Raw genomic sequence first — 22898 nt, forward strand, 5'->3', positions numbered from 1 at the left:
AAAGCCCAAGTAAAAAATATAGATGGAGCGTGAGGGTGACCGTGCATATAGTGACAAAAATAATAACAATACCCTGACTTTGAAAACTATATATATCACTAAGAAATACCAATTAGTTACATATTTAGTCTTCCTAATTTATAGCAAGGTTCCTTTGTATCAACTATATCTTAATTATAAAGCTGAATAAACCAAATGGTCGGTGCAAGTCAAATAAAGTAGGTCCCAATGCCAAGAATAACCAACCGCGCGCACCTTCAACTTTTAATTAGTATCAACTTGGGATAAGTATTGTTATTATGGAATAATCCTCATCCATCCAAAAGCATAATTGAACCTTAAGACCGCGTCGGCAGAGACGTAAAAAATAAATTAATAAAGTTTCACTTTCGAATTACACTTCTAACTTCTCATCCATCCGAAAGCATAATTGAACCTCAAGGCCTCGTCGGCAGAGACGTAGAAAGTAAATTATTAAAGTTTCACTTTCGAATTACACTTCTAACTTGATTTCGAATTACACTTCTAACTTGAATGGTGCGTATATTATGGGATAGATACACGTGCTCTAAAAGACCAAATAAAAAATAAAAAAATAAAAATTTCAATCTTTTTAATACATTAATTTTAGGGTGAAATGCATTAAACTCTAATTTTCTATCTCCTTTTTGCACTAAACTATTTTTTTCTATTTTTTTGTCAAATAAATTCCCCTCAACTATCCGAGGGGGTGATTTACATGAAGGAAGTTAGTTGAAAGTGAGTGAGTTGGACATTAAGTTTTCACATATATTTTTGAGACAAAAATGTCCCCGTACCTATTTTAACATACCCTACATATATATCTACTTCATTAATACTCCTACTCACACATCCTCCACTAGTGCAACAATATATACCATTTTTCTTGCTCAACTTTTTTTATTTACTTATCACACACACACACACACACACATATATCATTATAATATTATATATAATATGTACCATTAAATATTATTTATACTATATTTGCATTTCCATCCAACATTTAGACCTATATGAATCTGGGGTTTTCCTTGTTCATCTTATATATATATATTTATTGAGAGTTATATTGTGCATTCATCTTTTTTGTTTTTATTAATTTTCATTTTATATAGATTTGTTAAAAAGGTTTACTACGAAAAATAATGCCTAATTTTTTTTATATTATTTATGCCTCCATGTTTTTTTCTTCTTATTCTTCTTTTTTTATTTATTTCAAAATAGTTTTTTCTATAAAAACTCTATTTCTTTCATGTGACTAATGTGAACTTGACAGTCTAGTAAAATGTTAACATATTAAAAAAATAGAAGTGTCAATTTATATGAATGATGTCGTTTAGGTTATTTAATAATAAAAAAATCAAAATGCACCCACAAAGTAGATTTTTAAATAGGTCTAATAGGTATTTAAGTCAATTTCTGTTTCAGTTCCCTTTCAGTTAACGTCTATTTGCTAAGTCACCCCCTGTGATAGTTGAGAGAATTTTTTTTGACAAAAAAATTGAAAAAAAGAGTTTAATGCAAAACATAAATAAAAAAAAGAGAGTTTAATGTAATTCATCCTTAATTTTAAAATTTTTTCCATCCAAAACTCTCTATTCAATTGATTGGAATATTACATTATTGACATTCTCAAAATACCCCATATATGTTCCTAACACTCAAGTCATGGTAGTAAATTGAAATTGCAACAATATTAAATTGCAATACCGATGTAATGAATTGTATAAAATTATCATTTTCAATATAAATGTGTTGTATTGCATGAGTGTTGGATTTTTAATATAATGAATGATTTTGTTAAAATGAACTGGATGATTGTTAGTTGTTCTTGTTGCGCTTTGGATTAAAATAGAAAGAATTTTGAGCTTACAATAGTGTCCAGACATTATCATGCCCGCTTGGATGACTTGTTTCGAAAGTCAAAAAATATACAACACTTTATACTAGCGGTTATTAAAAAATCTGACTAATCAAAACATCTCATTTACCTTGATAATAAAAATGGAAAATATTTCGCCTTCTTATTGTGGATGTGATTCAATTACAAATGCATACAAAAACTCTAATTACAAAATCAAAAAAAGTGATAAATAAGAAAATTAGAGGAGATAATTTGAATTATTGCAAGAAAAAAGTAATTATTCTTATTTATCACTTAAAAATTATGTATGCATTTGTAATTGGATCACATCAGCTATTAGTAAGGATGACTTATTTAGAGTATCTCCACCAAATTCATTTGAGGTATGATGTGGTAAATTGACATGAAATTTTGGCATATGTATATTTCCGAACTCCAATGATGTGTCAAACTATTTAATATTTGGGTATATATTTATACAAGTTTTAATGATATGTGTGACTTATATATTAAAATAATAATAATAATTTATTTGGCTGACATTTGAGTCATTTGATATACCCGTTAGAGGAGTTATTCGTGCTAAAATTAATCGTTGGAGGGGCAGCCTAGATTTAACGTATTGATTGAAGATGCTCTTACTCAGTAAGCAAGTACCAATGATGTCCACTAAATATACATATTAGTAATTATAAAATCAAAAAAATAATAAATAAATAAAAAAAAAAACATAGAGGGTGACTGACAATTGTGTGCATTTGTAACTTCTTTGTAGTTGTCGAGGATCCCTATAGTACGTGCTTAGATGCATTTGTGAGTAAACCGCATTCAATAACCGTAGTCCATGACTACCCAATAACTTTTTCTAGTTGCGGAGGATCCGCGTGATAAGTGCTTAGGTGGGCCACTAGTGGGGTTTTTGGGGATTTCAGTAACGGAAGTGGCGCTGACGCGCTGTCGGTGGAATATATATATCTAGATTATGTACATACATCTATTTGCATATCTCTATCAGAAGTAGATAGATAGATCTTTTGTGAGAGATTGATATGCCAAGGCTGAACCACAGAGAAAATTATAAGTGAAATAAAACTAATAAATAAACTCTCTTTGCCTTGAAAGAGTGGTTTCGAAGAGTAGTTACTAGCTCTGGTTGTTGTGTGTGATTTTAATCGATTTGGAGAGGTTTTGATGGTTGCGGAGAAATAATGGAGACTCAGTACATAAGTAGACACCACAAGCACGATCCTAAGGAAAACCAGTGCACTTCGGTCATCTTCTTACACATCAAAGCCCCTATTCATCTGGTAACAACACTCCATTTTCTATTTCTCTCTCTATAAATGTACACACACACACACACACACACACACACACATAATTATCTTTGTTCTTATGTAGATTGAATGTTGAGAATTAATTTTGATATTCCTTTCTTGGTTCTGTTTGGGATACTATTGATTTCCTTTTTTCTGAATTATGTGCTGTGCCTGTGTGGTGGCTTAGGAAATGCAGAAAAAGGAAGGAACTTTTTATTTTTAAGTTATTGTTCCTAATTTTTTTAATCAAAATTCTCTATTTTCTTGGCTTATAAAAGGATTGTTGCTGTTTGCTTTTTGGGTTTTTGATTTAAATTTGATTTTTTTATTTTTTATTTTATTTTTTTTATGGAAATTTGATATTCAAAGCTCGATCTTGAGTGCATTTGTTTAATTTTTTTTTTTTTTTATGAATGTTTGTTGAATTTGAGTCCTGACGCTTAGGTTAGGTTTGGTGGATTATTATTATTATTTGACAAAAGGTTTGGTGAATTAAATGACATCTATATTGCTGTGATTTTGTGTTGGACTTATTTTATTGTTATTATTATTATTTGACAAAAGGTTGGATGAATTAAATGCATCCATAGCTGTGGTTTTGTGTTGGACTTATATTATTGTTATTATTATTATTATTGAAAAGAAAATAAATTATCTGAAAGAGAGATTATAAAACTATACCTGAAATTCTTTCACTGAATGGTATGTATAAACAGCATAACCCTATATATTAAAATGCACACAACCGTTACCCATTGAACCATATGGATCATAGTTCATAACCTATTAACTATGTACAAAAGCTAGTCCACTAATCCACAGTCCCTTAGCCGAACTCAGACCTAATTAAGTGATTAATCAACCAGCTAATAATATTGGCTCTGTTCCCCTGCAGTTTGGAAAATTCCACACCCTGCAGCCTAGGCAATTGGGTTCCTGTTATTTGATTGGGTTATTTTTTTAATGTGTAGCCACAAAATATATTGAAATTTGACTTGGTTGCCAATAATATGCACAGATTGTTTGTTTTCAAGCTTTGTTGATTGTTTTTGCTGCTAAAATGTGTTTCATCAGGTTTGGTCACTGGTGAGGAGATTTGATCAGCCACAGAATTACAAGCCCTTTGTCAGCAGGTGCTTTATGCAGGGTGACCTTAACATTGGAAGTGTCAGAGAGGTGAATGTCAGGTCAGGGCTTCCGGCCACAACAAGCACAGAGATGTTGGAACTACTTGATGATGAGGAGCATATCCTTGGCATCAGGATCGTCGGTGGTGATCACAGGCTTAAGGTATGATTTTCTTTATTTTCTTCTTCCTTTTTATTTATTCTTTTTTCGGGTAAATTTGCAATATATTTGAAACTGGAATTGCATGATTGTAAGACGAGAAAAGTGTTGTTGCTATTTACTAGAAATCTAGTGGTAAAAAATGACATAGTCGAAGTACATAGTATATGTTCACTGGTGATGACTTATTTTCTATTTGTTTAAATTAAAGTTTGGTAATTCTGCATGCATTATTATGCATAGCCTGCTTTAATGAGAAGTCCTGTATTCTCTATCCCTTAGACCGGTGAAGGTTATATGCAGATGACCCATATGTTTGGATGCTTATTTCCATCTCAATTTTGAAGTAATCAGCAAACTTGAGATTTTGGCTATTAACGTGTCTCTCCATGTCCCCCATTCATATGGGACAAAGGCAAAGATGATGATGATGATGAGTGTGTCTCTCATGGATTGCATACATCTAACCCACCCCAAACTCTGCAATGGCGGGAGCCTCGTGAACTGGACTAGTGCTTTTGCTGATTAGGCTAGCCATGTTGATAGCAAAATTCATCTTCATGGATTGCAGCATAAAATCTTTCATAAGCCTAACACCTGTGAATTACACTACACTGGCTGCAAGTTGTTAGGTTTTGAAGGTATCATCTATCCTTTCCAACAGACCTCCCAAAATGAAATTTGTTCCAAATCAGATGTTCAACTTCCTTAGTGAATAAGGATGAATTTTTTTCTTATATTGTCATCATCCTTTGTGTAAAGAATTTGTAGCATTGCTTATACTTAGTAATAGCAGCAAGCTGAGTTCCTGGGTGGACATGTACTTGCTGTTCTCTTTTGGAGTATTACCGTCATACTGGTTTCTCACGGAAATGGATGCTGCAACAGCCTATGACAGGCCTTACCATTAGACAACAAAGCCAATGATACTTGTTATAAATTTCTTTGTGCGTATAGGTTATTTTGCAGGCTGTTCCAGATTGGATTTTTTACTACTAGTCTTTTTTAACAAATTCCCCTCAAACATGCAGTCTGCTGGAAAATTTGCCATTAACTTCTCATTTTGATAATTTTGCAGAACTACTCTTCAGTTATCACTGTCCATCCAGAGATAATTGATGGGAGACCAGGGACGTTAGTGATCGAGTCATTTGTGGTTGATGTGCCTGATGGGAACACTAAAGATGAGACTTGTTTCTTTGTCAAGGCCCTGATCAACTGCAACCTCAAAGCTTTGTCTGAAGTCTCTGAGAGGATGGCCATGCAGGATCGTGCTGAACCCCTTCAACGGAGAGTTGGTGAGTTAGGGTGATAACTGTTGTTATACTGTTCAAGGTTTCAGTTGGTTGGGGCAGATCTTCAATCGCCAGAAGTTCTGCATCTCTCTTGCCTTATAAGTGATACTGGGGTTTTCCTTCTGTTTGTAGGCCACGGATTGTATGAAAGAAAGAATTAGGTTCTCTTCTATTGTTGTATTCCTGGGTTTTGAGCAGTTTAGTATATGTTATCTGCTTTGTTTGCTTGTTTGTAATATGCATGTAAAAAATATAATGTTGGGTCTCTATTGACTGGATTTTGACATTGTAGGATTTAGTTTGAGCCCTTTCGATAGCTGTGTTGATTTTATGTGAGTCTTGTATATACTATGTATGCAACTCGTCCTAGTCTTTATAGCAGATAACTGTTATTGCTTTCATTTTCTTGTTACTATCCCAAGACTCAGTGTGAGAAGAAGCATACCCTACAAAGAAAGAGCCAAGGAGGTACCTGGCTAGTCTGTCTTCTTGTTTTGACAAAGTCACAATCTTCGATTGATTCCATCCTTATTGTTAATACTCCACTCCTCCTGATATTGCTGATCTTTCTGAAAGTCTGATCTCAATATAGTTGGTAGTTTGAGCATATGTATTTTGCTCATTTTGGTGGTTAAAGCAAAAACTGAATTGGGAACTTGGGCTTGTAGAGTCGGTGGTGTTTTTAAGCCTGAGGCATATGTAAGATGGATTAATGCCCGCTCAAATGGAGTCAAAAGCATTCTGGATTTTGGAAATACATTTGGGAATTTAAATTGCAGCATAACTTTTAACATTTCCCCAACTTTTACAAGGGATGCCAATCCAAACCCTACCGAGTCTTGTAGTTTATTGTGTAATTATTTTTGTCGTTGGGTTCAGGTTAGGCATGGGTTGTTGAAACTATTTAATTTGAATTTGATCTTGGCTTGTATATATGTCCGCTGATGCATGGCAAAGGCCTCTTCATACTTTATCGGCAGAAAAATTATGGAAATACCCATGTTAGTGAATGTCTCTAGTCTCTAAGTTGTCTATCTGGATATATAGACCCAAGTAGCATCAAACTGGATCTCGAAAACGTCACTAGGGCAAGAATTTCAAGAACATCCCAAGGTCTTGAAGCAAATCCGCTCCAATGATCCCAGTTCTTGTATCTTGGAATTTGAGAACTCCATCACTGAAAGAAGTCAATTATAATAAAGTGAAAAGAATGTATGCTAATTATGCAAAAGAGAGGAGAAACTGATCCTTTTTGTGTGCTGTACATTCTAGTGATGCAACTGAAAAATTTGTGTGCAATTATATGAGAATCATCAGTGAATTGTTTTTTTTTTTAACTTAATTAGAAATTTGCTTTGGCTTTGAAGCACAATATTCATGCTATGGATTGTGTAAACAATTGTCAATGTGTTGCACAATTACTTTTTCTCTTTCAGCACTAGTTTAGAAGTTCTCACAAGGTTAATTTGAAAACATAGAAGCTCTAAACTTTACAACAGTCCCAACTAAGTGTTACTTGTTAATGATAAACTGTATCTGTAATATAGCTTGTGGATTGATCCCATACGTCAGCTCAGTTTATAATTTTCTTTTGCTCTAGCAAAAGAAGATTTCACACAATGCTTTGCTGCAGTATCAAAGAAAGCAGTGATATCCCTTACTACCAGACGTCGTTGCAGGAACATTTCCCTTCTCTGAAGTGATGAAATCGAACGCCATCTTTGAGGAAGATTTCGCGGGTTCTGATTAGGGACATGAATTTGGCCGCTGTGTGACAGTCGTGACAAACTCTTGTATTCTTGATCACCCTTATGGGAGCACTACCTTTTGTTTTGATGAGTCCGTATGCAATGGCCAATTTCTCTGTATGTGCAAGCAGCAACTTCTCCTTCTCTACGTCATCAACGTTCTGATACACGCGTTTGACATCAGGCAAGTATCCCAACTTCTTCATTTCAGAAATCAGCTGATATAACTCAAAAAATATCTCTGCTTCTTCAGGATGGGGTTTTCCTACTGCACAGAACACATGAACTATCTGATTGATTTGTATCCAGCTCCATTCATGCCCAGGTTTGACCCCTATAACGTCCATCGAGTCTTTAATATGCTCTACATCCTCCCATCTGTTCAAAATTGTATACAAGTTCATCATCAGAACATAATTAGCAGGATTATATGGTTCTAACTTGAAAAGATTCTTTGCTGCAATTTCTGCAAGCTCCAAGTTGCCATGGATTTGACATGATCGAAGAAGAGCACCCCAAACCGTAGCATCTGGCTCCATGGGCATTGATTGAATGAAATCCCAAGCTTCATCAAGATATCCAGCTCTTCCAAGAAGATCAACCATGCAAGAGCAATGCTCAATAGTGGGGATAATACCATAACCTGCCTTCATGCTGTCAAAGTACTTCCATCCTTCGTCAATTAATCCCGAATGCTTGCAACTAGAGAGTAGAGCTGTGAAAGTTATCGCATCTGGCTGAATACCCACTTCACGCATTTCATCAAAAATTGAGATTGCCTCTCTTCCCAGGCTGTTAATAGCAAAACCCATGATCATGCAATTCCAGGAAGCTGATGTTTTGTTCTGAATGTTTTGAAAAACTTTGTGGGCATTCTTTAAGCTGCCACATTTGCTGTACATGTCAATAAGAGCTGTGGCAACAAATGCATCTTCACTGAAACCATTTCTTATAGTGAGGCAGTGTATCTCTTTCCCCTTCTGTAAGAAAGACAGGCCTGCACAAGCTCGAAGTAAACTTGCTATGGTGGCCGAGTTGGGTTTTATACCTTCTTGTTGCATTTGGATAGAAAACTTAAGTGCATCCTTATAGTTTCCCTTCTGTGAGCAACCTGATATTAGAGCTGTCCAGGAAACGACATTAGGAATCAACCCTGAACTTTTGATTTGACGAATCATTGCCAAAGCTTCCTTGCTGTGGTTCGACATTGAATAACCTGAAACAAGGCCATTATATGTCACTAAATCGGGTTTGATTCTTTCCTTTTCCATCTGATGCAAAAGTGTTACAGCTTCATCAAAACGGCCCTTGAAGGCGTATCCCGAAATCAGTGAATTCCAAGCAAATATATTTCTATTTTTCATACTATCAAAAGCAGCTCGAGCACTGGTTAGGTCATCATTCTTGACATACATGTCTACAAGTGAAGTTCCAACATATAAGTCATAGGCAACTCTATTTCTTATCACATAGCCATGAACTTCCTTCCCCAAATTCAAGCAACCTAATTCACTAATTGCTTGAAGAACACTAATGACTGAGCTTGCGTTAGGCTTGAAACCCACAGTTTGCATTCTCTGCAGAATGACCACGACTTGTTGGTATGATCCGTGAAGGAAATGACCTGACAAAAGGGAATTCCAGGTTATGATATCTGGTTTCATATCGGAAGATTCCATTTCATGAAACAGCTTCCACGCATCATTTACACAACCAAATGAAGTGTAACCCGAGATGATTGAGTTCCAAGAAGATATGCTGCGGTTTTCCATTGAATCGAAAACTGCCTTAGCAAGTTCAAGATTGCCATTTTTCGAGTACATGCTAACCAGTGAATTGCATACCAAGGTGTTTGATTCCAATGCAAATCGAATGACGTACCCGTGTATCTGCTTTCCTTGCTCAAGAGCTCCAACTTTTCCACAAGCTTGCAGGACTTTAGCAATTGTAAAGCTATTGGCTTTCACAAGCGAAAATTGCATATCCCGAAACAATTTCAGAGCCTTTACCCATCTATCATGAGTCAAATTCACCAAAATTGCCTCATTCCACAATAGAACTTGTGGGTCAGGCATTTCATAAAATGCCTGATTTACACTGTCTATGCCCCAACACCTCCCATAATAATTCATCAATGCGCACTTCAAATAGACATCCAAATCAAAGCCCCTCTTGATCAAACATGAATGAATTTCCAAACCCAACCATATATCCATCAAATTTCCACAAACTTTCAAGATAACAGTAAGAACTCCACTGTCAAAGATCACTCCTTTACTCTGCAACTCACCAAATACCTCAAGAATTTCATGTGGATTCCCCCCAAAACTCTTGAAATCCTCTAGGAAAGCATTCCACCATACATAGTTTCGCTCAATACACACGAGGAAAATCATTGCAGCAGATCGAAAATCGCCAAATTCCAAGTAAGATGTGATCAAAGATTGCATTTTGGGATCTGAATCCCTCTTTTTGACCATTTTAATCATCTGGGCATGCATTACTTTGACTGAATTCAAGGACTGGAGCTCATTGAATCCATTTAAACATGGAAGGGTCGGTGAAGAAGGTGGAGGAGAAGAACAGAGTGAAGTCTCTGCAACTCTGAGGAGACTGAAAATGGAGGAGTGGCTTTTAGGTCGCTTCTTGGTGTGCGAATTCTGAAGGAAAGAGGGATTAAGGTATTGCAATGGAATGATTGTCCCCATGGATGTTTGACAGTTACTAGCAGAGTTGAAGGTCGTTGGGTTGTGAAGAAATGACAGCTGAGAGGAAATTGGAAGGGTGTCATTGGAGTTGATGGTTGGTACTGGAAAGCATGCTACAAATTAGATTTTTAGTGGATAAGGTTTATCCTCTTTATATTACGTCTTTTTAAAGTTGTTTAGTACGGAGTAGGAAGATAAGGGTATAATTGTCTTATCCCATTTCAGAAGCAATTTTTGATCACAATCAAAATTTCTTTCGCTTAAGAAAAAAGGATTTTGCTTTGCTGCTGCTGCCTCTGTAGTGTTGCGGTGAATCGGATGGCTAAGAGGCGAGACCGGCGAGTCCCAGCCGATTCGGCTCGCCGTCAGAACCGAGTCGAACCGTCCATCGACTCAGTAGCTTCTCACTCCAATCAGAATCAGAAGCTCATAACCATCTTCGTCCTCTTCTTCGTCGTCTCTGCCGCCTTTTCCGTATTCATATACCGTATTCGATACCCCCCGCGTACGGACCCTACTCCTCCAAACGTATACCAACGAGGCCTTGATGAAACAAACGTGAATTACCAACAAATTCTCACTGTACGCTCTCACTGCCTCTTAATTTATTACTTTCATTGTAAATCAATAAGTTTCAAAGTTTTCATTTTTATTTCTGTTGTCCAAGAAATTCAGGAGAATACGAAAGTCTCGGAAAATACATCTCATCGACATTATACATATCCTGTACTGGCCTACATTACTCCATGGTATGTTGTTCTTGTAGCCCCCAATTTGTCTAATTATCCTAGTTCGTTTAACATAATCACCGTGTATGATTTAAGAATTGCACTAGCTTTGTTTAATGACTTGTTGAGACATGATTATATTTAACTTAGCAACTCTCACATGATCTTGAAATTACGAAGTTTGTGACTGTTGATTTAGAATTGTACGTGTAATGGTAAAAAGTGTGACTAACAAAAAGTGAGGAGTGAGGACGCTGTTTGAGTTCCAGAGCAATCACTTTGCTGCTTGAGTTTCAGGGGCTTGGTTTTAATCTTTGAGCAATGGCGACAGACGGTTAGATGAATTTAGATTTAGAGTAGCTGCATATGTTCTCAATTAAGCTAAGGTAGTTTATGATCAGAATAATACTGGCAATAAGCGAAAAATTACCTAGAGAAGTTAAGGAATTTCAGTCGTTTCAACATATAATTTGTTGATCTACCTAAATAGTCTTTTATAATTCATTTCCAGGTATTTTTTCCTATTGAATTGTTACAATATCACAGTTTCCATCTTTTTATCATGGTGAATTAGAAGCTTGTGCCTGTACGTATGAGTATGTTACGAGGTTTTGTTTATCTTTGGCCATTTTAGTTAAATGTTATGCTGTAGTAATAGTTGTTTGCTTGATTAAATTATGTTGTTCACATTCACATAGTTGTTATAACAAGCTTTCACATTAATGAATTCATGTTCACATGCTGAGTGGTGCAGGAATTCTAGAGGCTATGAACTTGCGAAAACGTTCAACTCTAAGTTTACTCATCTTTCACCTGTGTGGTATGACCTGAAGAGGTATGTGTAAAAGTATTGTTCACAGCTTGAAGTGTATGATAATATTGTTGACTTACAGAGTTTCTAGAATTTGTCAGTGCATCTCTGTGGTTTTTGGTTAAAAGGGATTTTATAGTGATCTAATTGTGATGTTAGGTCTTGATCATTTACCACTATTGTTATATAATAAGTATGCTGGTCATCCATAGTTTTTAACTGGCTCATCCATGCCAGCTGCCCAAACAACCAACTTTTATTTGGGGAGGTTGTTGATGCTGCCATCAAGGCTTAGAGAGCTGAGTGATAGCACAAAAGCTTCTGCAGTTTTGGAAATTAATGCTAATGGTTGTTTGTGCTATTAAATATCTTAATGCTCTATTTTTCTTTCTGATGCCAGCCAAGGGACCAAGTTAGTTTTGGAGGGAAGACATAATGCTGATATAGGATGGATTTCTGAGCTTAGACTAACAGGAGATGCCAAGGTATAATAAGTTGGCTAATGTATGTCTTCATATTGCAAAAAAATAAATGCTTAAGATATCAGGGAAAATAAATGCTTAAAACATCAGGGAAAATGAATGCTTAAAACATCAGGCAACTTAAGTAAGCACATTTGCAGTTAGTTGGTTGCCCATTACCATTGTTTCCGAATATCTCAAAAATAGAAAAATGATAATGGAGGCATCATAGATTGAGGGGAAGAATATATAAACTCAAATACAACTATTCTTCTTTTCATATCTGCTATTTGGGTGGTGATCCCCTTTTCTTTTATGGGAATATACTTATACTTGAAATATTTGAAAGTCCTCATATATTCAGTAGGTCTTGGAAACCCCAGAAGAAAGTTCATTTAATTGAGTGATTGTAATTCATGTTATTAGTCCTAGGATAAAACTCCAACTTACCGTAATTAATGAAAATAGTTACGATGTTAAATTTTTTTTGTGCAGCTTCGTGGGGATCATTTGCTCTTATGCTATATTACTGTGTTTTCCTGGTTTAATAGGTTTTACCTAGAGTTGTTCTGGAGGCTTTTCCTACCGAGCTGCTTAAAAAGAAGAAGCTGAGGAGGAAAGCAATTGACCTCATAATATCAGAGTGCAAGTAAGCCTTTTTATTATGCTTGAGATTTTTCTTTCTCAGAAATTTGGGTCCATATTAAGGAAGAGGATGATGGACAGAACATAGTGTCAGGAGAATCGTGTACCTATGAAACTAGGGCATGCAAGGGTTAAATTCAAAGTTACTCAACCCAAATGCATTCCATTTTATTTCTCAAAGACATTGATAAAGCTAAAAGGCGATTACCTAGTAAGTGAAGTGTGAGGATGTGAGTTTGAGTCTGACTGCTGTAACTTCATGCAAATATGCCAAAGGATAGGTCTGCTTCCAATATTTCCTTCCCAATAGCCTGTGTAGCCAGGGCAAGCTCTGCATAGAGGTTTTTATGTTTAAATTTTTTTGTGGCTCCTCTTGAATGTATAGGGAAATGGAATATGATGGCATTGTGCTTGAATCTTGGTCAAGGTGGGAAGCTTACGGTATCTTGCATGATCCAGAAATGCGCGATATGGTATAGAGCACCTTCTGTTATAGTTCTGTTTCTTTTTAATAAAATTTTGTGATGCCTGATTGATACAAGTTCTTTGAATTACACTCCAACTTCAACAAGTAATCAGCTAGATTGCTAGGCAACTATAACCAAGTCCTTTTTGTTTAAGCTGCTTGGGGACCCTTTGTTATTTAATTGTTTCAAATTGTTTGTCTGATCCATCTTTTTGTCGTGGGAAAAATAATCAAACCTTTTGGAACTTTAAATTCATTACGGCTTTTTTTTATTTATTTTTTATTTATTTTTTATTTTGGTAAGCAAGCTCAGATTATATTCTATCAACCAATCAATACATGATGCAAGGGGCATCCCCCAGGATCAAAATATTCCCAGGACCACCGATCCAAAATAACAGAGGAAAAATTCAGGGAAAATAAAAAAATAAAAGAGAGGAAAAGGGAATAAAATGAAGGAAACCTAAGAAGAGAGCAAAGTAACATGAAAAAGACCAAAAGTTCTTCTAAACAACGCAACGAATGACAGGGTATCGCAACCAATACCACAGTATAAGAAGCTCAAAAGCATATCCCAATCAATAGCAATTCCATCTGAGACTAAGCAGCCAACCATGCAAATCAACCCAACAGTTAAATAGCAGCCAACGATCCAGCCAATAAATGCCAATAGAAACGGGAAACAGATGACATCTTCCGGCCCAAACTGAAATTTATCACAGCAAGAACTGGAGATCAAAAGCAGAACAAATGCAGCTGCTGAAGGCAAGAATCGGCAGTTATAATAATAAAATACTTCAAATTCATTACTTGACTTCTGTTTTTAATAAGTATTATAGGGCTAGAATTTAGCGAAAGCCACAAGAGAAATTGTTTGCTGGTATAACATCTGAGGTATATGTTATCAGATCAGAAGAATAGAGAATAAATGAAATAAAAGTTCGAGTTATAAAACATCTGTTTGCTATGTTACTGCTTGATACTTAGTTTAGAAGCTTTTGTGGACACTCCAGTTCTTTAAGCATGAAAACAATACCTGGTCCTTTTCTTTGGGTTTCAGAATTAAACTCTTAGATTTGCTTTATATGAAACCATTCAAGTATTCTTAATTCTAAAACTAGTTATTTTGCAAGTTCAGGCACTTCAGTTCATAAAGCAACTTGGACAAGCTTTGCATGCTGTGAGCTTAGAGAGGAATAATAAGCAACCATTACAGTTAGTGTATGTTATAGGTCCACCACGTTCAGAGAAGCTCCAAGAGCATGATTTTGGGCCTCAAGATCTTAAAAGCTTGAGTGATGTTGTAGATGGTTTTTCGCTTATGACTTATGACTTCTCAAGTCCTCAAAATCCAGGTCCAAATGCACCTCTGAAGTGGATCCACGCTATCTTGCAGCTGCTTCTTGGTACCACCAGTGGTGGTTCTCAAAGCCTGGCCCATAAGATATTTGTTGGCATGAATTTCTATGGGTACGATTTTGACATTTCAAAAGGTAATCACTTCGATTTTTCTCTTAATGTCTCTTGTTGTTGAGCGCTGCGACAATATGATTGATTTGATTGATGGAACACATGAAGAATTGAAAACTACGGATTATAAACTAAATTGGGGTCAGTAGCAGCCGCAAGATTACAAGTTTTCTTTTTCTGTTCATCAATTTCTTGGCAATTAACTAGGGGGGCCCTATAGTTTCCTTTTTGTTCAATGCAATAGAGTTTTCCAGGGAAATTTGAATCCTTCTAGTCCCGACTCAACAACTTTTGGGAAAAGAAGAATGCACCTAACTAGGAATATCCTAGTCTATTGAAATTAACATATCAGAAATCTTGTTAGGGGATTTCTTGTACAAATAGTAATATGCACGAACTCATTCTATTATTTTCTGTTGTTTTAGAGGTGGAGAGGATATGAGCTAGTGGCAGAAGCAAAGAATGTTGAGAATTCTTTTGATGGGCCATATGTGAGCCCTCTCAGGCATCCAAAGTCCCATCTAATAACCAATTCGATGACCTAGGGAAGAACCCCCCCCCCCCCCCCCCTCTTTTGTATCAATTAAAGCCTTTGACAGTTTCTATTTTCTATTTGAAATCTTTTTGAGACCATATCCCGTCGATGGATTTGTTCATGTTTAGGTGAATTGATGATGTTTCTGGTTAAAAGTGTAATTAAATGAGGTTTTTTGAGAATAAATACAATTTTTATTACCATACATTATCTGGGAGTTCTTGTTTTGAAATGATATAAAAATTGCAGGTTCAGGCGGTGGAGCTATTACTGGAAGGGAATACCTGTCTTTGTTGGAGCAGCACAGGCCTTCATTGCAGTGGGAGAAGAACAGCATGGAACATTTCTTCATATACTCTGATAATCAACATGTCAGGCATGTGGTGTTTTACCCATCACTGATGTCAATCAAGATGCGGCTAGAGGAAGCTCGTTCATGGGGTGCTGGCATCTCGATATGGGAAATTGGTCAAGGTCTGGATTACTTTTTTGATCTTCTGTAATAAAAAAAGGGTTATTTGTTGTTTACTCTTCTCTAACCAGGGTAACAAAAATTTTGGTTAGTAGTTCATTATCAGATTGTGAGTTCTTGGAACATCTCTAATAGGTCATAAATTCATAATTTCTAATGCAGCTCTAAACATAATTTGGACTTCTTTCTGTTTATTGAGATTACCCTTTTTGGTTTTCTTTTCGAGGAGTTGTTACAATGACTGTAATAGGCTGATATCTTTTGCCAAGGACATGGTCTTATAATAGAGCAAACCAGAGGCAATGAATCCATGTAAGCCCAAGTTGTTGGGAGTAAGGTTTGTTGAATAATAATGTTGTAAATAGATGAATATTACAAATTAGATGATCCACCCATGGGAACACACACTGTATCGTACGCCTGTCACACACCTTCATTTCAACTGAGAATTATCCCAGGATTTTAAAGGATGTTATATATGTATATATATATATATAGAAACAAACAAGGTTGGGGATGACATGTAATGTATTATATGCAAGAATCCAGTTATTTGAAATATCTGAGAAAATAGATATCCTATGCATTCTTGCTGTGTGCTTGGTGGAACCTGATGCCTACAGCTCTAAATAAAAAAAAACAAAAAGAATTAAAGGCCCATTACCCAGTATAGTTTTTGTTGGTTAAGAAAGATTGGAATCCCTCTCTCTTCTTTTTTTTTTTTTTTTTCTTGAATATTGGAATCTCATTTTCATCACCATAAATAAATAAATAAAATATAATTTTAAAAATCTATTATTTTGAAAAAGTTTTTCCAACTTCTTGCTAGAAAAAAAAAAAGAGTTTTTCGAACGATTAATTTAGGTGCTGTTTGGTTATGTTATTTGAAAACAAAATTTTAAAACTTCTTAAAAGAAATTTGTAACAGCATCTTTTCCGTTTCCCGTTATGGGCCTAACAGGCTTAAGTAAACGGCCTGTACTGCATCATGTACTGTATGAAGCAAGCATGTCCCGTAGCGTAGCTAATTTTATCAGCTCTTCTTCAAACTGATTCTCAGCCACGAAATCACAATAAACACAAAAAAGCTCACCAACCTACATGATCGTCAAACCTCTGATCCTCACTTGCCACGTGTCACTCAAACAGTGGTGGGGTACTCAAAACTCACCAGCCAAATTGCACCCACTGACTAATATTCAAGCTAAGTTCCAAAGACCAACGAACTGCCAAAAAACCATCCAAACCCTCATGGTGATCGAATCTTTACTATCAATCTTTTGAGAGCCCAAGAAATAGTATAATTTCTGTGATATACAAAGAATTATGCCATGGAGGTCCTCAATGCAGTAGGATTGACCCCAATCTCTGTTCTTAATTCAGACAGAAGAACAGAACCCAGGAAATTTTTATCACTCCACACAAATTCTCCACTCAAATTCCCAAATTATGCCAATTCTAGTGCCAACCCATCAAAAATTTCAGAGGGTTTGTCAAGGAGCTTTCAAGGGGGTGTAGTGCTTTTATCTTCAGTTCTTGGTACTGGGTTTGCTAGGGCTTTGACATATGAGGAAGCACTACAACAATTAGTGGGTTCACCCACATCTGAATTTGATCCAAGTGGGGTTCTAGATGGTGTCATCACTTTTGGTGTGGAGAATCCTGCTGTTGTAATTGGTGGGGTAGCCATTTTAGCAGTACCACTAGTTCTATCTCAGGTTTTCAGCAACTCTAAGCCATGGGGTGTTGAGTCAGCAAAGAGTGCTTATGCGAAATTGGCCGACGAGGCCAGTGCTCAATTGCTTGATATAAGAGCACCAGTGGAGTTGAGGCAAGTGGGTAGTCCGGATATCCGGGGGCTGAGGAAGAAGCCGGTGTCGGTTGCGTACAAAGGTGAGGATAAACCGGGGTTCTTGAAGAAGCTTGCTTTCAAGTTCAAGGAACCAGAAACTACCACATTGTTCATTCTAGACAAGTAAGATATTGAGCCCAAATTTTGAAGTTTGTTGCTTATTCTCTGTGTGTAATTAATCTATTGTGATGAAAACCGAATGAAAAGGGAAAACGACAAAAAAAAAAAAAAAAAATAGATTTTCAAATTTTGATGCATCTTTTTGAGTTCAAGGCACTAGTTGAGGCAGAAAAGATCTTTGTCAATGCCTGTATTGTGGTCATAGGTTTATTCCTTGGATGTGAACTATATTGATGATCCAAAGATGTAGGATATTTTTATCAAAGACATTGAAGTATTAGTTAAAATTTGGGGGAGGGGCGCAATTAGATATATTTTCAGGGTCCCTACAAAAATATCACGGAAATATATGGATTTGAAGATGAAAAATTCCCAAGGGTTAAGGGGTTATGGCCTCCCTCAAGCACTTTGTTGATCCGTGCTTGAATGTATATCAAAGTAATTATCAAAACTCGGCCAGCACATGACAGTGATCCCACGTCAAAGTCGAAGGCAAATCTGAAATGAAGTCCAAATGATCAATTTTTGGATGATGTATCTTTTCATTTCCCTTGCTAAAAATATTATTCAGTCAATAAACACTACATTAAATCCGTGAGGTTTGTAAACATGAATGGTGTTCATTCATTCTAGCTGACACAAGTAAATTTAAAATTTACTAGAATCAAATTGAAATAATGAAAGAGGTTCCAATTTAAGATGTTTAGACAAAAGGGAGTGTCAGCCAATACTTAAAGTTTAAATAACATTTACAATATTATTTATTCTTTGCACTAATACCAGACCAAAAAAGATACTCGAAATAATAAATTGCATTGGATCTTGTTTCTGCACCATAATATAAGCTATTTTGTGCAGGAAACAGAGATATTTTAATAAGAATAAACCTAAGATTAACACATTGGGGACAAATAAATGATTTATAGCTTAAAGAGGCCATTATAGTATTAGAACTGCTCAAGCCTTTGGACTTCAAATTATAAAATCTCGTGCCACTGTTCTGACATTCAATATTTTCTTTCATTCTTGTTTTCCTCTCATCATGTAGTTTATCCTAGATACTTTCGTAATTTCATGAAATATCGGCTCATGCTGCCAGAGTTTCCTTGTGGTTCTATTATGAAAGTTGATAATATATGAAACTAATGTTACTGGATTTTTAATTGAAGCCAGATTTGATGGGAACTCTGAACTGGTTGCGGAGTTGGTTACTGCAAATGGATTCAAAGCTGCCTATGCAATAAAAGATGGTGCCGAAGGAAGCCGAGGATGGATGGTCAGTGCGATTCCTATTCCCTTGTTTTGAGTTTTCATTGTTTTTTGGCATCCGAGTTTTATTATGTCATGTAATTAGTAGTTCAAAAATTTTATGATGAATCCTCATGTTCGCAGAACAGTGGTCTTCCCTGGATACTACCGAGTAAAGGATTGACCCTTGACCTCAGCAATTTGACTGATACGATTGGTGGTGCACTTGGAGTATGTGTCCTAGTTCATATTTACTTAAATTTCCCCTTCTCATTTGTCAGTTAAAAGTTATCATTTGATTGAATCATGCCCGTACAGCTTTGATTTCTCACAACTTAGGAGCTATAAAACAATCCTTAATTCAAAAAGGCTAGCGTAAAGTTGCTCCATTGCTCTCCCCCTCAATAACTCTGCATGGTTAATTGAGCACTCTCTTCCTCCAAGAGTAGTTCCATCAGTTTTTAGTTATGATTTCTTTGTCAAGTTTAATCAAATATGAGACTATTTAAAAATTGAAATAAAAAAGATTATTTTCTTATAGAAGAAATTTGTTATAGCCTTGAAGTGTTCCTTTATTTTGTATTTATTTATTTATTTTTCTTGCCTTTTGTTTCTGATAAGAAGCAGAAGAGAATTCAAAGAGTGAATGGCAATATATCTTTTATTCAGAAAAAAAGAGAATATGAAAACTAGAGTTCTAGTGATAAAACACCAAAACTAAAGCAACCATAAAAAGGCGAAACACGCAAACGACCAAAGGGCAAGAGAAAGGAATTATGATGATTAACCACACTTGTCATGATTATTCACCTTACTATGAGTACTGGTCCAGGTCAATTTCTTAACATTTTGACTTCCTTTATGAACAACGAGAATTCTAAATTGTTATTGTTTGGATCTCTAGTCAAAACATTTAGATTACCAAATAAGAAAAAATGGAAAAAATTAGAAGCATTTATAATGTTGTTGAAAGATATCTACCCCCGGGGCGATGTAGATTTAATTTGGAATACAGATATTGCCGTCATTAAGATATTCTGTTGGGAGTAGCACGACTTGTATTTTTCTTAACATTTGTAATATTTTCTGGACTAGTCTCCACCTTAAAATTGTGAATGAAAAAATGCATATATATTTACTTCTGCTTTCTTTCAAATGGTATCTCCTGCATCTCTCTCTGAAAGAAGCATTTGTCTTTGTTTTTGTTATTCCATGCAACATTATGAATATATTATATGATTTTACTGTGTATCAAGTTCTTGTATATTTCGCAAGTGTCTTTAAAATTACTGAGAACAATAGAGTTGGCTTGATAGCCTTTTAAGGTCAATCATCAATATGGCTAATTGCTTCTATATCACTTTTATGAAAGTTGAGACATTTCTTCGATGTTTTAGTTGGCCTTTTTAATGGTTTATGATGGAAATAAAATTTCAGGAGGGCTCTGAGGGCTTGTCGGTTACCCTTGGGATTGCTGCAGCTACTGGATTAGGTTTATTGGCATTTTCGGAGGTTGGGCTGTTAAGCTCTTTGCTTATATGTTGTTCATTAATTATTTTTATGTTATTTGAAATTGGGTAAAGATGTTGTGGAAAATTTTATATTTATTGTTTTTCTATATCTTCTCAGGTGGAAACGGTACTCCAACTTTTAGGCTCAGCTGCACTTGTTCAATTTATTAGCAAGAAGCTCCTATTTGCAGAGGTTTGTTGATAATTATAAATTTCTTCTCATTGTAGTTCTTTTAGGGGCATGTTTGTTTGCCATTAAGAATAAAGTTCTTCTTTAATCAAAATCACAGTAACGAACTATAATTAGCTGGGGCATTTTTATTGTGTGGGGCACTCTTTGCACGGGATATTGAATCTCAAAATATACCAATTTAAATTATTTAATCATCCATCTCATTAAAAGATATTAATATGAAATAAACAGATTCCTATTACCACCTTGTGACATGGTGTGCAAATATATAGCAAGACTTGTTAAAAATTGGGTCCCTGAAAAGGATCTGCATGGCAAATTCTTAGTAGAATAAAAAAGGTTCTATCATATTATTCATCTTTTCTAGATTATATTGCCTTAGGTATATTTTAGCATAGACAGTATTGTATTATTCTGAGAGGCACCTAGTGATTCGTATATCATATGCATGTGCCATTTGTCCATTCTGTAACCTCTGGATTATTGTATCTGTAAGGCCTGAGCCTCAGAGTCTGTAGTCTTTTGCTAATTTATGTTGATGCATTTACTCAATTCATGTTTTCTGTAGACAATCAAAGATGCAATTTTTGGTTGGATAATGATGATCATCTGCCATAGGCTTACTAAATATTGATACACAGCAAATCTTTCTTCATAGTCTGGATTTTTTTAGTTTCTAAACGTATTGTTACTAGTTTACTGCATTTATTTTTTTTAGGATTATCTACTGACTTTCCGCTTCTGATTTCTGACTGATCTTCTTTGACTTCGACGGATGACACTTGTGTGAATTCTGCGACTATTTTCTTCTGAGTGTTATAAAAGCACTGCTGATTCTGAATTTACTGGTTCTCTGCATAGCACACGCCACAGGATTTCTGCATGAAAATTGCTAGCGTTTCTCTTATTGAATGCGGTGTGTTACATATGCATTCTTCTATTGATGGTAGAGGGAAGCTACTGTGTAATTTAGCAGTTACATAGTTATATAATTATATTTCTTTTTTAATGGCTCCAAACAGTGAAAATCTAACAGGATCGGAAGGCATTACATATTTATATTTCTTTCATTCACTTGCCTCCACTGCTTCCCATAACAGGATCGGAAGGAAACTCTACAAGAAGTTGATGAGTTCTTGAACACCAAGATAGCCCCGAAAGAGCTTGTAGATGAAATAAAGGTACTTAACGCTAATTTAGAAACTGATTTGATATATTTATTTTCATTGTTATACTCTTCAGTGATCCAACATTTGCAAATGGCCAAATTGATCTCTCTTTTCCTCTTCCCACGTTTTGGAACTCAGGAAATTGGGAAGGCTCTTCTACCGTTACCTGTGAGTAACAAGGCTCTTCCTGCACCTTCAGAGACAAGCCCTGCAGCTGCAGAACCGCCTCCCCAAGTAAATTCAGTGCCTAAAGCAGAAGTTAAAGCAGAATCACTTCCCGGACTTTCAAGACCTCTTTCACCATACCCATTTGTGAGTCTCATTTTACACCTAACTTTTTATTCAATTATTTGTTTTTATTTTTATTTTTATTTTTTGATAAGTTAAAAAAAAATAATAATTAAAAAAAAACAAATAATTGAATAAAAAGTTAGGTGTAAAATGAGACTCGCAAATGGGTATGGTGAAAGAGGTCTTGAAAGTCCAGGAAGTGCTTGTTTTTATTTTAGAAGATTTGGTTGTTTCTTTTTGGCAATAAATCAATATGCGCAAATAATCAATCTTAATTGTTGGTCTATGCTCTTGACAAAATACTCTGTCTTTCATTTTATTTATGTATTTTGTTTTGGTTGCAGTATCCTGATTTCAAGCCTCCAACATCTCCTACCCCCTCACAGCCATAGAGTTGTAATTGCATGCCGACATCTCCAAGTATTTTTCTTATTTTCTCCCGGAATTTCCAGAGCTTTCTTGTAAGTTGTGTAATTCATGCTCCTCTTTTATATTAGATTTTTGTGCTTGTGCCCTGAAGGCAAAAAATAGAGTTATGAGTTGAATAATTCCTCGTCCGCCACCGGTCTTCCTATGTTATGTTTTTGTGCTCTATAATATATCCATTTTGGATCTCATGTAAACAAGGATCTTGTATTAGTTTAAACTACTGTATAATTACTTTTTTTATTATTGTGT

General features: G+C 35.6%; 4 protein-coding genes across 5 annotated transcripts; 3 read left to right on the forward strand and 1 right to left on the reverse strand.

Annotated features, from left to right (window-relative positions):
• The first annotated feature begins 2889 nt into the window (after positions 1-2889).
• LOC132298916 (abscisic acid receptor PYL3-like) lies at positions 2890-6193 on the forward strand. The gene is made up of 3 exons (XM_059795283.1): positions 2890-3198; positions 4285-4500; positions 5576-6193. Exons 1-3 carry the CDS (start codon positions 3100-3102, stop codon positions 5807-5809), a joined length of 549 nt encoding a protein of 182 aa, XP_059651266.1. The 5' UTR covers positions 2890-3099; the 3' UTR covers positions 5810-6193.
• Positions 6194-7227: 1034 nt separating this feature from the next.
• Positions 7228-10375, reverse strand: LOC132298913 (pentatricopeptide repeat-containing protein At4g01030, mitochondrial). The gene has a single exon (XM_059795278.1). The coding sequence runs from the start codon at positions 10246-10248 to the stop codon at positions 7453-7455; it is 2796 nt and encodes a 931-aa protein (XP_059651261.1). The 5' UTR covers positions 10249-10375; the 3' UTR covers positions 7228-7452.
• Positions 10376-10493: 118 nt separating this feature from the next.
• On the forward strand, positions 10494-16028 carry LOC132298914 (uncharacterized). The gene is made up of 8 exons (XM_059795279.1): positions 10494-10830; positions 10924-10997; positions 11731-11811; positions 12188-12272; positions 12800-12897; positions 13279-13366; positions 14498-14852; positions 15614-16028. The coding sequence occupies exons 1-8, from the start codon at positions 10567-10569 to the stop codon at positions 15865-15867; spliced, it is 1299 nt and encodes a 432-aa protein (XP_059651262.1). The 5' UTR covers positions 10494-10566; the 3' UTR covers positions 15868-16028.
• Positions 16029-17022: 994 nt separating this feature from the next.
• LOC132298915 (rhodanese-like domain-containing protein 4, chloroplastic) lies at positions 17023-22887 on the forward strand. Of its 2 annotated transcripts, none has more exons than XM_059795282.1 (8): positions 17023-17811; positions 18982-19084; positions 19201-19287; positions 20494-20568; positions 20686-20760; positions 21861-21941; positions 22068-22163; positions 22565-22887. In XM_059795282.1, the coding sequence occupies exons 1-8, from the start codon at positions 17168-17170 to the stop codon at positions 22610-22612; spliced, it is 1209 nt and encodes a 402-aa protein (XP_059651265.1). In that variant the 5' UTR covers positions 17023-17167; the 3' UTR covers positions 22613-22887. The 2 variants fall into 2 exon arrangements, with proteins under 2 accessions (XP_059651265.1, XP_059651264.1); XM_059795281.1 differs by having other exon boundaries at positions 17024-17811; positions 22068-22241.
• The last annotated feature ends 11 nt before the right edge of the window (positions 22888-22898 follow it).

Source organism: Cornus florida, unplaced genomic scaffold (assembly GCF_030987335.1).
Source record: "Cornus florida cultivar Cherokee Brave unplaced genomic scaffold, ASM3098733v1 CherokeeBrave_3.0.0_Hap2_Chr03, whole genome shotgun sequence".
Lineage (NCBI taxonomy): Eukaryota > Viridiplantae > Streptophyta > Magnoliopsida > Cornales > Cornaceae > Cornus > Cornus florida.